The sequence below is a fragment of the Podarcis gaigeae genome (genome assembly GCF_964106915.1).
Source record: "Podarcis gaigeae genome assembly, chromosome: 6".
In the NCBI taxonomy this organism is placed as follows: Eukaryota; Metazoa; Chordata; class Lepidosauria; order Squamata; family Lacertidae; genus Podarcis; species Podarcis gaigeae.
This window is the reverse complement of record NC_139682.1, coordinates 44,869,856-44,885,337: the sequence shown is the minus strand read 5'-3', so window position 1 is coordinate 44,885,337 and position 15,482 is coordinate 44,869,856. Positions and strand designations below refer to the sequence as shown.

The 15,482-nt window shown below is 42.6% G+C and overlaps 2 protein-coding genes across 9 annotated transcripts in view; one reads left to right on the top strand and one right to left on the bottom strand.

The window, feature by feature from the left end:
- The window catches only part of PACSIN1 (protein kinase C and casein kinase substrate in neurons 1), a 67,529-nt gene extending 59,592 nt beyond the window's left edge, over window positions 1-7,937 (top strand). For 4 of the 6 annotated variants that reach the window (XM_083745021.1, XM_083745022.1, XM_083745020.1 and 1 more), the window contains 4 exons: window positions 2,417-2,540; window positions 3,196-3,326; window positions 3,441-3,634; window positions 5,124-7,937. In XM_083745021.1, the coding sequence (XP_083601147.1) occupies window positions 2,417-2,540; window positions 3,196-3,326; window positions 3,441-3,634; window positions 5,124-5,233 (559 nt within the window). In that variant the 3' untranslated portion in view covers window positions 5,234-7,937. The remainder of the gene's footprint in view (window positions 1-2,416; window positions 2,541-3,195; window positions 3,327-3,440; window positions 3,635-5,123) is intronic. The other 2 variants (XM_083745025.1, XM_083745024.1) reach the window with 1 other exon arrangement.
- A 3,349-nt stretch (window positions 7,938-11,286) lies between these two features.
- SPDEF (SAM pointed domain containing ETS transcription factor) overlaps window positions 11,287-15,482 on the bottom strand; it is a 29,221-nt gene continuing 25,025 nt past the window's right edge. For all 3 annotated transcript variants that reach the window (XM_083745050.1, XM_083745051.1, XM_083745049.1), the window contains exon 6: window positions 11,287-14,859. In XM_083745050.1, coding sequence (XP_083601176.1) covers window positions 14,681-14,859 — 179 coding nt within the window. In that variant the 3' untranslated portion in view covers window positions 11,287-14,680. The remainder of the gene's footprint in view (window positions 14,860-15,482) is intronic.

The window sequence follows — 15,482 nt, the reverse complement described above, 5'->3', positions numbered from 1 at the left end:
GTTATTAATACTTCAACTTGGGTGGGGGGAGTCCCCTAAAAGAATAATCCCAATTCCCCTTGTTATTCAGCCTCCTCACAGAGCTGATGCACACCCCTGTCTAACACCAATCTCAACCTGCTGCACATGTAGATCCAGCCATAGAAGGAAGCTGAAGAGAGAAGTGTTGCCATTCTCATTAACAAGCTTCTAGTATATCTGTCAGGGCAGCAAGAGGACATTCAGTGGCAGAAGCAAATTAATTCACAATCCCCAAACAGCCAGTGCAATGTCTGAGCAGATGTGTGCTACGTTAGCAGCAGCAGTGTTTATTTTTCAAGTACCAGAAGCATGCCTGGTTATTTTATACATATACACAAAATTAGAACTGAATAATTGTGGGGGAGTTGGGTAATGTGTAATTTAGTAAATTCTCCATCCACAGTTGGGGAATATGACGTGTGTGTGTGTGTGTGTGTGTGTGTGTGTGTGAGAGAGAGAGAGAGAGAGAGAGAGAGAGAGAGAGAGAGAGAGTGAAAGAGATCTCAGACTGCCTTTTTTAAAAAAACAAAAACATTTTATATATTATAGATATTGTTTGGAGCTGAGGCCTTCAAGGCTAGGAGAGATGGCTCTCAGTATCCCAAAATCTGTAACCACGGATGAGATGACAGTGAGTGTGTGTGTTACTGTGCAAGCTTGGAGCCTACCAAATGGTGGCTGTGGGTTTCAAATCTTGAGAGCCACCCTAAACTAGGAGGAGGCCTACTGGAGCTCATAAAAACATTGGGATATTTTTCCGTTCAGAAATTCTATACAGTGGTACCTCGGTTTACGAACTTAATCCGTTCCAGAGGTCCGTTCTTATACTGAAACCATTCTTAAACCAAGGCACGGTTTCCTTAATGAGGCCTCCCACCGCTGGTGCCCTTCCAACATTCAGATTCCATTCTTAGACCGAGGTAAAGTTCACAAACCGGGACACTACTTCCGGTTTTGCAGAGTTTGTAAACCGAATAGTTCTTAAACAGGGCTGTTCTTAAAGCAAGGTACCACCCGCACCCAGCAACAAGCTCCAAAAGTTCTCCCTGCTGTAGGAGCTGTAGCTGGAAATCTAAGAGGGATGAAAGCTTGAGCCAGTTTCTATGGACTGTCTAAATAATTTTCATAAGTGCAAAGTATGTTTCTATCTGCATCTTGTGTAGATTGGATAGACTGGTATATGTGAGGTGGTGGACAAAATGCCTATCATATGACCACTGCAAGGAAAAAGTTGGTTTGGATTGCACAATCCTGAAACTAATCAGAGTGCAAATGGTCATAAATGTGTCAAGCTAAATTGATTGATTGATTGAAAAAACTTCTACACTGCTTAATAATTCAGAATTTCGAAGCAGTACACAAAAATATAAAATCATATATGGAGTAATACAGTATTCTCCATCTCCACAATGGCCAACATAATATACCAACCACTATCAATGATAATGATAATGATTATTATTGATTTATTATTTATACCCCACCCATCTGGGTCCCCAGCTACTCTGGGTGGCTCCAATAATAATAATAATAATAGTAATGTGATAAAACATCAAACATTAAAAACTTCCCTAAATAGGGACTACTTGGATGAACAGGAAAGACTTCGGAATCTGCCAAAAACATATAGCAGTGATATGATACACCCAGAGGATAGCTCCTCAACGACAGTAGGAATAAGCCCCAAAAAAGAAGGTATCCCAAATAAAAATGAGCCATCATTGCTTGAAGGTGAAGAACCTGAAAGCTGGATCACATGATCTCTCTGAAATTCCACAGAGGTATTCTGTGAAAAGGAAGGATTGCCCATTCCCTGATGTCCTTCTAGCTACAAGGTAAAATGAAGGGACTGTGAGCGAATTATAGCTTAAGGCCTCCCACTTTGATACCTTCCAGTAACTTCTCCATTCATTACTGCTAAGGAAAATGGACTGTCCTTAGTGATAGATATTTTACAATCTTACTTAAACAGCCAGATTTTTTTGTAAGGATGCTCAGACACCTCTATAATGGAATCACAGATGGCATAGCTGCAAAGTCACACTGCCATCCTCCTTGCACTTCAAAGCCAGTGCTGGTCCAATTTCTGTGTGCTGTTTGCGCCCCCTTGTGCTTAATTAGAACAATCTGAGTGCTCAGATTTCCTTGGTTATAGATGATGAGCGCAAGAGGCTGCCTTAGCTCAACATGGACTGCACGAGCTAGCAGCAACTCTCCAGGGTTTCACAGATAGAGAGGAGCCTTTCCTAGCTGTATCTTAAGATGCTAAGGATTGGACTTGGGAGCTTTTGTATGAAAAGCATGTGCAACAGCCCTTCCCCAGCCACTGCTTTTGCCACACCACTCATGCCCAGTATTGAGAGGTGTGTTTGCTTGTATGTCTGTTTGAAACAAGCAGTTATGCTAAGGTGTACCGTGAGCTGGAGCAGACCATCCGCGCAGCCGATGCACAAGAAGACCTACGGTGGTTCCGCAACACTAGTGGCCCAGGAATGCCCATGAACTGGCCTCAGGTAGAGGTAAGAAACTGTCCTCTTAAGCCAAAACCAGGGGTGGCTGCAATTCTGTAGTTCAGTATAATCTACACCAGGGTTTCCCAAACTCTAGCTGTTTTTAGACTGCAATTCCCATCATCCCTGACCAGTGGTCCTGCTAGCTAGGGATGATGGGAGTTGTAGTCCAACAACAGCTGGAGACCCAAGTTTGGGAAACCTTGGTCTACACTGACTAGAAGAGTCTTTCTGGGATTTCAAACAGAGTTGTCTCCCATGCCTACCTGGAGATGCAGCATATTGAACTTGGGACCTTCTGCATGCAAACAGGTTCTCTACCACTGAGCTGTGAACCTTCGCTTTATGTCAGGTAGGCTGTAGCCTGCAGATTCAACAGCTGCTAGCCTCAGTGGGTCTCTTGAACTTTGATATTCAGAGAAGCAATTTGCCACCGAATGCTAGCTGCTGAGGAGCAAGAGCAGGAGAAGACTACTGCCTACGTGGCCTGTTTTTGGGGTTCCCAGAGGCACCCAGTGGGCCACTGTGGCAGAAAGGAAGGCAAGATGAAATAGGCCTTTGGTCTGATCCAGCAGGGCCCTTCTTATGATTAGAACTGGGGGTTAGGAGAGCAGTGCAATGCTGCTCCTGTTAAGAACTCAATGGTACATTTCCTTGGCTGCAGGAGTGGAACCCAGATGCAGCAGCACAACCAGTAGCAAGGAAAGAGAAACCTCCAAAAAAGAATGAAACAAGCAACGCATCCAATGCCAGTGGGGGTGGGGAGGCAGCAGCACAAGCTGGAGACCGTGGCAGGTGAGTATGCCAAGAATCCTGGAAACGGGAGGCCATAGAGTGCCGTTGTGCTTAGCCACCTCCAGGGTTTTGTGCTATAGTATCGGTGCTCATGGTGCCCTGTTGCATTGCCAGCGTGAGCAGCTATGAACGTAGCCAAGCCTACGCTGCCGAGTGGTCAGACGATGAGGGCGGCAACACCTTCAACTCCAGCGAAGCCAATGGTGGGGCCAACTCCTTTGAGGAAGAGCCAGCTGCGAAAGGCGTGCGTGTACGAGCTCTGTATGACTATGACGGGCAGGAGCAGGACGAGCTGAGTTTCAAAGCAGGTATGTCTTAAGATTTGCTAAGTGGTGATGGCTGAGATGAACAGATGACAGATTGCTGCCTGGGCTAGTGCTGTCTCACGGATACTGGCCACAACCTCCTTGTTGTCTATGCTCTGTTAACCTCAAGGTTAGATTACTGCAATGCGTTATACGTAGGGCTGCCTCAGAAGACTGTTCAGAAACTTCAGCTATTGCAGAATTTAGTGACCAGGTTGCTCACTGAACAAGACAGGTTGAGCATATTACACCGATCCTGGTCCAACTGTACTGGCTACCTATTAGTTTCCAGGCCCAATTCCAAGTGCTGGTTTTGACCTATAAAGCCTTAAACGGCTCAGGGCCTCCTCTTTCCATATGAACCGACCTGGACCCTGAGATCATCTTCTGAAGCCCTCTTTCATGTGCCTCCTCCTTGAGAGGTTCAGAGGTTGGCAACACAAGAACGGCTCTTCTCTGCAGTGGATCCCCATCTGTGGAATGCTCTCCCCAGGGAAGTTCACCTGGCTCCTCCATTATACACCTTTAGGCACCATGCAAAACCCTTCCTCTTTATTCTGTTTTTTTTTTTAATATAGTTATTTTATCCTGTGAACCGCCCTGAGATGTGCAGGTATAGGGTGGTATGCAAATTTAATTGATGATGGTGGTGAAAACATCATAGATGTTCCTGCAGCTTGTACATATGTTCTCTCAGAGGTGCTGCCAGGTTTGGGAGGACTCCAGACAAGACACTTTCTGTAGGGTCCCCATTTCCCCGACCTTTCATACCACCACCTGTTACCTTGGCCTCCCCTCCCTCTCTGCCACTGCTGTTCCCCTTTTTGTGCTTGGTGAGTGGTGCCATTTGCACCTAATATTTTAATGTAAAACAGCCTTGGGAGACTGAGGGCTTATCCACACTACCTTTTGTGCTGCGCTTCCTAGGCACGGGTCCAGGATTTCTAGGTCTGTGTCTCAGTGGGGGGGGGGTGCGTGCGCATGTGCACACATGTCTGCCCCACTGCTTTCCCCAGGAAAACTTGCTGTCAACCCTGAATTGGAACAAATGGCAATTGGGTTTTCCATGGATTGCAATTTGTTCCAATTCAGCATTAAAACACAAGTTTTCCCAGTGAAAGTGGTGAGACAAAAAAACAAAAAGAACCCACTCTAACACAGACCTAGAAATCCTGGACCTGTGCATAGAAAGTGCAACACAAAACAAAATGTGGATGTGCTCTGAGAATTTGAGGATAGCAGAAGGAAGGGGACCTTTAGGCTCCGCCCACCCACAAACCTTTTTCCTGCTCGAAATCATGCAGCCCATTGTTTCTCCCTGCACAGAATTGCACAAGGTTAAATATATGCTGAAAGCAGCTGAGGTGAAAGATTTGGAGCAGAAAAGTGGACGGTTGGGAAAGCACCCCCGTCCTTTGGTGTCATTTGCCCTTTACTGCGATAAATTGACAAGGAGCCGCCAATTTCAAATTTGTTCTTCTCCTTCTTCTAGGTGATGAATTAACCAAATTAGGTGAAGAAGACGAACAAGGCTGGTGCAAAGGGCGTCTGGACAACGGGCAACTGGGTCTTTATCCAGCTAACTACGTGGAGTCTATCTAGTTTTATCGTGTTCTCCTCACTGCTGTCAGAAAAACAAACCAACCCGCTGTCATCGCCTATCTCTCTATTCCAGCCAAGTAGCCATCTTGCCGTCCCGTCACCCACGCAGCACAGTTAGAAATATCCAAACATATTTTCCGACCGATCTTATTTTTTTAATAGACATTTCTGAAGAGTATTTTGTGATCGCTTTAATCTTTTTATTTTCTTCCTTTCTGTTTGAGATAATGAGATACGAAAAGGTTGACACTGTCTCTGGAGGGCTTCCTTAATAAGTGAAAGTTAGGACCTCAAGTCCTTAAAACCTGACCAACAAGGCTTCTGATTGGTTGGTTTTTAAGGTTAATGTATTTGTGATCTACCCTGCAATTGGCCTGAAAAATTCTGAAATGCTGGGGCCATTAAATCCACTTCACCCTCTCTGATTAGATTGAAGAAGTAAAAAATAAGGAGGATTTGTTATTTGATTTGTTATTCCTGTCCATTTCCCTTCTGCATTTTCTTTCTTGCCTATTCCCATTTTGAAAAGCAACAAGACAGCTACTCTTTGTCTTCTGCAAAGAGCCTCAGTCAGTGTTCTTGCACAGTAATATTCTACTAGTCAACTGATCATCCTGAGCCATTGCATTAGCTGAAGTTATTGTATGCATATGCTATTTAAATCAAAGGGTTCGCCACGCAGAGCCCCAAGATCCCATTTCCCCCATATATTTGGAGCATGATCAGGCTTCTCCTTCTGCTGACTGGAGACATACTGAAACTTTGAGCTCAAGATGGACACCCTATGCAAATAATTCAGGTGTACCTCACTTGCTTCTTTCTCCCAGTTTCTTTTGCAGAACTTGGGCTCCATTATTGGGAACCTGATCAGTTAGTGGTGGAGCAAATGCATCCCTTTAATTCAAAAACAACACAGATTTCTGTGCTGCTTCCATTCTGAGAGTTATCTATTGAAGCAGGAAAAACAATGAGATGCAAACCTGTGAAAGCTAATTTAGGCTGCCTGCATAATCAGACAGACCACCAGGCACTCTTTGAAAGATAAATTCATTGATGTGATATGGTCCGAAAACCTTGTTTGAAAGTGGTGATTTGCCACAGTTTTCATTCTTAAACAAGATTGCCCATTCAGTTGCTACAGGATGCCTTTGGAAACATATACTTGATTGGAATCCAAGCCTTTAGCTATGGAGAATATATCAACAACTGCCTGGATGTTGACTGGAAATTTAATAGTGTGAACATGGTTAAGTTCGCCAAAGTGAGGTGGGAGGCTGCATCTCTGTATCAACTGGGGCAGGAAAACCTACGTAATTTATGATTAAGGAAACAGGAAGTTGTCAGTGTGATGTCATGCAACATATGACGTAGAAGGCATTCAGCAGATGAGATGTGTGGCTAGTAATAGTTGCCAGCGCTGATGCCAGGAAGAAGTATCCTTAAAGTATTGGAAATTCCAGTTGGATTTCTGTGCACATTGTGATATTAGCAGCAATTGTGTCTAATTTTGTGTATTGATTTTGAACAGTTTGGAGCCATGGAAGCAGTCAGCTGACCCAAGGATAGCAGAAAATATAACTGAGACTGCTGAGAAAAGTTTGTTCTAAAGTGAGGTGCTTTGTCCCTTTTTCAGGCAGTATAAGAAGACTGCTAAAAGGAATATTTGTGATTGAATCCCTCATAAAGCGCCAAATCCATGTTGAAGCTCCGTCCTGTTTGGAAAAAGTATTCATTCCACAGAAGTGGAAGGAAGGAGTTTGAGGGCTGGCCAGGATGTGTCAGCTGAAGTTCTGTGTTTCCTTCCTGGGCCTGAAGTTAGCACTTCAGCTCTTTGAGCTGAGGACAGTATGAATGGATGCCTAGAGTTTAGATTAAATGTAATCCCAAACACTTAAAGGTCCACGTCAGCAGTGAAAGTGTGTTTGGTTTGCTTCAGCCTCCAGAAGTATTCTGTGTTCATACTGGAAACGAGAAATTAGTTGGTTGGGATAGCTATGTCCTCATAGATTAAGGAAACTGGTAAGAAGTTAGCATGCTCCTAGATCAGGGGTGGAGAACGTGAGACCCAGTTACCAAACCTTCCAGGCCTCTCCTCTCTGTCTGTCCCTCAGAACTCTCCTCAGGCCACACACCCTCCCTGGCCCTGCTTTTCACTTGAGTAGTTTTCCCTGGCTGGAGTGTGCTCTTGAACTCCGATAGTGTCTCCTGCTTATCAATATGGAGAATAAAATTGGTGTGCATAGAAACTAGCCTACTGTACAAAGGTAAACTCTACATTTGTCACGCCGCCCACTTTTACCTGTGGCATGCGGCCCTTGGAAAGTTGTCCAGAAAGAATGCAGACTTCAGGCACGAACAGGTTCCCCACCTGCGTTCTAGATCAAAGGGAAGTGACATTTCCCTACCTTTCCCCATCCAAATCCTTCACAGTTGGCACAAGAGAACCACCTATCTAGAGCTGAAGAAGCTATCATAGGAAAAATTAGCATAGGATGACAGCTTCTTTCAGTCATCGCTCTGTTTGGCCAAAGATATCATTGAACTGGGATCTAAACTTGTTTATGATTCAGGAACCCTTCTGTGCCAGTAAATGAGGATCCTTCATTATTTTTAAGTTCTCTAGCGTACTTAATAAGTTGAATCTTCTAACAAGCCTTTGTCCTGTCTGAGAACATGAGTTTGAGCCCTACAAGGATCACTAAAGAAACAATATATTTTGTACCACCTAGATATTGGTTAACTGACTTTGGATGTATCCCTGCATGCATAGGTGAGGCCACCATTTTTCTATAGGTGATTTGGTGTAAAATTCATCACTAGAAAGTTACATAGTAGATCCAAGCATTTCAGTGGAAATGTCTCCAATCAGAGTAACTAATTTCTGGTATTCAATGGGAAAAAATTATTGGATGGAAGATACTTTTTGTTAATTACAACATTATTGTGAACCACCCTGACATCTTTTGATGAAGGGTGGTACATAAATCAAATAATAATACTTATGTTTCTTTATGCACTAAATGCTGACCTGAATCCACCATTCCCATATGAAGGATGAAGAAGCAAATACCAGTTGGCTCCCTCCAGTGTAATCATTCCATGAATGGAATGATTTTTTGTACATGGAAAGAAAGTTACACACAGAGGAGTCCTTCTGCAAACAGCTATTCACAAAGTGATTGTGTGTGGTGCAATATAAATAGGGAGTCGATATGTTAAACATAATTACAACATCTGATGTAAAGGGAAGCAAAATTGTTGCTGGTGACATTTGTGGAAAAGTAGAATTAGATGAAATTAAGGGGGGGAGCAAATTTAATTTGATTATCTTTAAGAATATTTTTGTCCAAAAAAACTCAAATGTAAAGACATTCCTTCAAATCTGTTTACTCACAAATTGTTCAGTTGTTGATTTTTTTAAATAGCTCCGGTCAGATAGGCTTTTAAGAAGTTGTATTTTCTTCTCCAAAAGTTAGGAAGCTGAAATAATCACAAATTATTTCTGTATTCTTATCTTCTCAGGCTTCCTTACCTTGGGAAAATTCTTGCCCTTTACTCAAATACATGGGTTCCTTGCAGTCTTTTTTTTCCATCGGAGAAACTAGAACAGCTAATGATAAGGTAGATTAGAGTGAAGTCTCAGCAGTTCTTTTCTCAATTTCTCTTCTCCATGGTAGTACATGGTGCATATCATCAATGCTGCACATCACCTGGGCTTGACCCATCTTTGGTTGACATATTTCAAACCAATGGAATCTGATGATTCCATCATCCAGCTACCTCCCATTGCCTAATTTGTTCATTTCGCATATCTCACCTCAGAGTGCTCTGCTTCTGTTTACCAGAAGGCTCCTTGTTTCATGTCTGCTTATATTACACTTTTATTAACATTCCTCTTCCAAAGTGTGCTCGTCTACATTGGATTCATCCAGCTGGGGACCCACAGATGCTTATGGCTATTGTAGCTTAGCTAGTCTATATATGAGTCTTCAAATCTTTCCTTGAATGCCCCCAGTCATCCCCTTCCCCAAGTTTCTTTATATAGAGCCGCCATCCTTCCTCCTCCACTGCAACCTGTATATCTTACAAATTATTGGAGCCAGTGAACCAAGTGTTGTTTCTGAACAAAACATGCTGCATACTGGATAACATAGACAATATTTTTCCGACCTTCAACTTTTGTTTTGTTTTGTTAGGTTAAGAAAAACTTTGAGGAATGCTGTTGTCTCAGCAATGCACCTGTGTTTTTTTTTGTACATTGATTGTGTAATTTAAAACAAAAAGGTATATATATATATATAATAAATATATATATATATTGTGACTGTATTACTGTGTATACAAAAATGATAACTGATCTATGTAAATGTTATATGGATTTTAGTTCTTGTTTGATTCTCGTACTCTTTAACATCTCCTGATGTAGATGTAGCCGTCATGTTTACAAGATGAGCTTCATGCTGAGGTTGATCAGGTCACTGGGGTGGAAGGTGAACAAGGAGTAGTTCTGACTCCTAGATTAGTGACTAGCTGATGCTGCACTTCCAACTTAAATTAGATTTCTCTCCAAGTTCAAACTACTCAAGACTTAATTTGAACTCCAGCCCAAGCCTGTTACTAAGAGCAAGCCACTGACTTGCACCCCATCTGACAGCTGGATAATATGGCTCAAGGTTTGACAAAGTCCTGCTTTCTTTTTGTTATGCTCAGAAAGTTCTGAATATGCCCCATTCTTGTTCCAACAGGTAAAGCTGATCTTTGGTGAGGGTAGCAGCAGTTTTCACATGACTGTTGAGCGGGAGTCAGAAGATGCAAATAGGAAAAACCAATGGATGTGCTTTGCTAATGGTAGAGGATGAGGAAGAGTTAATGAAAGCCTTGTTTCTGGTGCGAGTTAAGCCTCTGCTGCCACATCCCTGCACCATCACCCCCAAGGTATCAAAAATTAATGCTAGCATGACCTAGGAGCCCTCACCCCAGTTCTTAGAGAGAAGAAAGCAGAGATTTGCTTGTTAAGAGAGCCATTTACTGACATTGGAAGGGCTAATTCTCATGCCCATCTCTGGAACGGTAGCTGTACTAGTTCCAAGGCCGTCAGTGGCACACATAGAGGCAGATGGATAAAGGCAGGCACATGCAGAATTCTCTGTGCATTAACTTTTAGCATGCCAACCTCTTGGGAGTAGCTTTTTCAGCACTTTCAACAGCACCCTAAAAGTCAATGCAATTCTTTCCAAACCCTTAGCCTTCACATGCCTACCTCCATGTAATGAAACGAGGTGCCCGAATCACAGTCTGCCTAGTGGCTACCCTCCTGGAAGTGCTCTTGAGAATCAGCTGTAAGGTTCCTGTAATTGTTGTGTGGGCCAAGGGCCACATAGTGAATGCTGGATCCAAAGAAAAGCTATGGTCCCTTTGTCTACTCCAGGGGTTGTCAACCTGGTCCCTACTGCCCACCAGTGGGCATTTCAGGATTCTAGGTGGGTAGTAGGGGCTTCTATGGCACAAGCTGACTTCCATCGAGCACTGGTGGGTGGTAAGGAAATTTTACCATCAAGAAAGATGCATTAGTGGGTGGTAGGTATAAAAAGGTTGACTATCCCTGGTCTACTCCTTCTGATTAAAGCCCTGGGGGAGATTGTTACTGTCAGCAAAGCTACATACTAACAGATGGAGAGTAATGTATCTGTGTCATGCCAGTCTGCCTCCTCTTCCATAAAGAGCAAAAACTATACTTAAGAAAAACAATAATAAAAGGATTATTTTATTCATGCACAGTGTGTTTAGCTTTGTTGCTGTTGGCAGAGATTCTAGGGAGGGATCAGGTTTTATGACACAGGAAACGGAAACTCAACATGGGTTGACAACATACAACAGAAAATAGTGCTCCTGTGCCTTTAACAGATACCTCTAGCAGGAATTCAGCAGGTGCAGTTGGGTTCCTCAGGTGCTGTAGTGATGGGCAAAATTGTATCTGCTGTTAAAGGTACAGGAGCCCTTTATCACATGTGGATTTCACAGCTGCATTAACTGACAGAGCACATTAGGCAATCTGAGTTGTTTTTAACATTTTATTTTTTGAGCACTTATCTTCCAGGAAGCAACTATTCCCTAGTGATGTCTTTCCTCAGTCCTGTGCTACAGCCAGGTATTTACACTCCCAAGAGGTACTGTACGTCCTTAGGATCCATAGTGCGCATATGAATAGATGCATATCCTCAAGAAGCAACAACCCCCTTGCACTCTAATATAAATCTCTCATCACCACCAACTTCTTGTGCTCGAAGCATCATAATTTATTGCAATGTGGGGAGGAAAGAAGGTGCTTTTTGTTATGCCACACAATAGCCACACAGTTCCATTTTCTTTAAGCATTTATCATAATTGCCTGCAGCTATTTTATTTTCCAGGTGCTTGCTTGCTGTCTTCCCATTATGCACTGCAAGGATGTGGTTGACTCCCCCAATCTGTACATTTCCATTTTACAAACGGCAGCAGCATCTATATTCTATGCTTCCACTATAAAGAAATTAAGCATGGCATTCAACTTACATGCAATTGGCCCATTGAAATGAATAAATATGGCAGTGTTCAATCCATTAATTTCAATGGGACTTCTCTGAATCAAACATAGTTGAATAATACCCAAAACGGGCACATTTGATTGTGTTTTTTTCTATAAAAGGATCCCACCTGCTAATCAAATATTAATGTTTCCACAAACCAAGGAAAAAGCAGTTGCCATAACAGCTATTGGAAATTGGTTTTAAGTATGTATTTTTTATATGGGTTAGTAATTTCATAAGGACTTTTGTCTCTAAATTCTCCATTTAAGCTATGAGCTGTCAAGACACAGAAATGTAAAAGAAAATCACTTTGAACACAAATTAGTCAAAGGTTGAACAAACTGCACATTAAAGATCATAGGAGTAGCGGAAAGCTGCATCCTGGATTTTGCAAAGTAGGGTTAAACAATTTGCAGAGACAAGAGAGTAGGGATGGGACTCTTACACTCATCCCCCAAAATGATTCTTTGACAAGTCCCATTACTCACCTACTATTGTGTCTCAGCGACTGACAGTTGTGAGAGAGTCACTCAGCATCCTTGAGGGCCAACTCATACTGACCTCTGCTCCATAGTGAATTGAATTAACTCGTCCTGTTCTGAAAACCTGAATATCAAACTGCGACAACTATATGAGGCCACTGCTAAAATGAAGACTTGTCCCCTCCACCCAAGCCCATGGAAAATTAAGGTGGGTTTGCTGTGTCTCAAACCCATGTGAAGAGAATTCTGTTAATGAAATGACTGGGCTAACTCTGAGATGAATTAGCAAGGGAGCAACTTGACCTTTTTAATTGCTGTCTGTTGTGCAGCTCTTAAAAGGCACAGGAGCCCCTCCAGAAAGGAGGATGACAACTGCAACAATTTGGTTAGGCAGTTTCAGATAACATTTGGCGAAGAATTGGTCTTGCACCTTGAGAAGGCACTTACCTTCAGATTCAAAGACTGTCTACACAAAGTAATAATTTGCACTAATATTCTGAACACACACACACACACAAAGGTAATTTAAGCTACTATGCATTATTCAATACAGTAAACAGATTCCCTTGTACCCATTCTGGCTATTTATTACACAAGTCTCAATGTTGTGCTTGTTCCATGGTATTAAGAGGAACTTCAGTCTTCTATTCTTTGGTTGCCCTGACAGATTTTTTTCAACAAGGTCTGGTGATTTTGCCAGGATGTCTGCAAGTAAAACAGAAGAACAGAAGGACCACACACATGCAACTATTCCCCCACATCCTCTCAATTTGCAGTGTGAGGTAAATAGTGTGCATGGCACATCCTTCTTTGCCTTGCTGTTGTCCATCCATCCGAGTTACAAAGTGCACACAGTTGGCTTAATTTGGCACAGGCAATTTTGCAGGCAGGGAACTGAGAGCATCTGAGTGACAAGAGAGTGATTCATGGAAAGCCACCCTGTGAGACTGGGAGGTGCTCTCTAATTCCCAGCATTAGCTACTGAACCGCAACAACAACAAAAACCCAGCATCATATTTTCAGAAAGTCAACAGCAAAGGCACTACGGCTTTGTCCGTTCTTGGGATGGTTGCCATCCCCCAGGGATCAGCATCACACCACCTTATATGATTGCCAGCAGCACCATGAGAGCCTAGTGGTGGCACTGCTTTTCTCAGATTTACCCAACTGCTAAGCCAGTTGGCCCCTGTAAGCATGCAAGTGCCAGAGTGTTCTAGTCTTGGGTCAGCATGAGCTCTGCCAGAAAAGGACTGTACACGATCCTATTGTCTTTCCTCTCAAGCCAGGCTCATTCACACACTGAGAATGGGTGACTCTGTCCTTCTCCTAACAATACCCCAAACAGTCACCATTCTTATTCACTGACTGTATGAGAAAGTGGCTGGTCCATTAATACCAAACTCGGGTAGGCTTTCTGAGCTGTTCCCTTGAGATAGGCTCATACTCTCTTCTTAATCATAGATCCAATATAGTATTGCCAGCCAGATTCTAAACTTACGTCATACCTCTTATACTGAAGATTACCCCTCGTTTGTATCAATATAAAACTCCATATCTCCAACATCAAATCCCAAGCCGTTGTGCCATTAGTAAAAATGGGGGGGGGGGTCATGAGCAAATCACTCAGATTGTTGTCTCTCCTCTGCCATAGCAATTTCCTCGTCTCATAATAATTTTTGCTTTCTGCTTCATAAGCAGACAGCAAAGGAAGATCAGAGGGTATTGGGGCATTCAGACAACTCAGAAGTTTGCACTGCAGCATGACAGAATATGGAACAATGCAGCACTGATGATTAGGCTATGAGGTCCTTCCCAAATGCATTTATTGCAAGATCTGACTCGTTTATGAGCGACTTTGAGAGATTTGCTCCCTAGTTTGCATTTAGCAAAGTTGCAAAACAACAACAACAACCCCCCCTTTGCTTTTATTCCTACCATATTCTACCAATGACTTCACTGAAAAGGAAGCAACATCTGCTGGTTAGAGTCGAGTCTCTCTCTACTGTTACCCTTCCTCCTCCTCTTGACTTCCCATAAGCATGCAGCTGGATATGTATAGATAATATGTTTAGATAAATGTACAGAAAGGAAAAAATTGTATATTCAGACCTGTGAATCCCAAAATGAAGCATGCATACTTCATACATTTCACAGCAGTTACTTCTCTTTGCTGTTTTACTTTGACAATAATAGTTTATTTGTTTCCTTGTTCTCAAGTAACAAACAGGGGTCTCATGATTATTTGGAAGTTCAGCAGACGAATCCAATGGGCTCCTGCCTCTTGTCCAACCCCTGACTTCATCTGCATTTTAAAATTGTTATATTGCAGAGGTTAAGGGGTACCATGCTTCCAGAAGTCCTCCAGCTCATAATGTAGTCAGTGTTTCTGAATTTGTTCTTCAGACAGGGTGTACAAACTGGTAGACCAGGCGTTGGGAGATGTCTGGTTTCCTGATGATCCCTTTCTTATAATATTGCCGGATGGAGCGACTCAGCTTGTCATAGTTCATAGCAGGCCGGTTCTTCCGGATTCCCCATAAACGAGCCACCTGGGCGGAATCTTCAATCTTGAATATACCTAGAAAGTAAATATGAGAAGCAGCAAGGCCAATTAAAGCATTTGTTTTCACCCAAATCTATTTACAATCTAACCGTAATCAACTCCCAGGCACTGTAACAATATTTTGAATTGGAAGAGTGTCTAATTGAAAATGTAGTTTGTTTAACAGACAGCCATTAACATCAGGCTGTAGTAAAGGAAGCAAAACTCTGTTGGTGTGGTTGAGAGACCCACGTCTTTTGGCACCTACCCCCCTTGAGGTTTTCTGCCCCAGCTGGTCATTATAAGAACTTGAATCTAAGAGCTTGACAGGATTCCATTTTGAGCTCCTTATGACATGTAAGCAGGATATAAAACAATCACTAATTAATAAATATTATTATTGTCAGCCCCATACCTCTCTAACTCTAGCTCCAGCTGCCACATCAGATGTTGGTCAGAGACTGATCTTGTAGCTGAGTTTGCATATTTCCTCCTCCCTCCCAATCTATTTATCTTTAGTGTCATATCTGTTTAGACTCTAAGCCCAAGTACAGGGCTGTCTTTTTCAGTGATGTGTGAGTGATATTGGAGGACTTTTTAGCTGAAGCATGGGCTTCAAAAAAATACTTTTAAATAAATAAATAAGCAGCAGCAGAAAA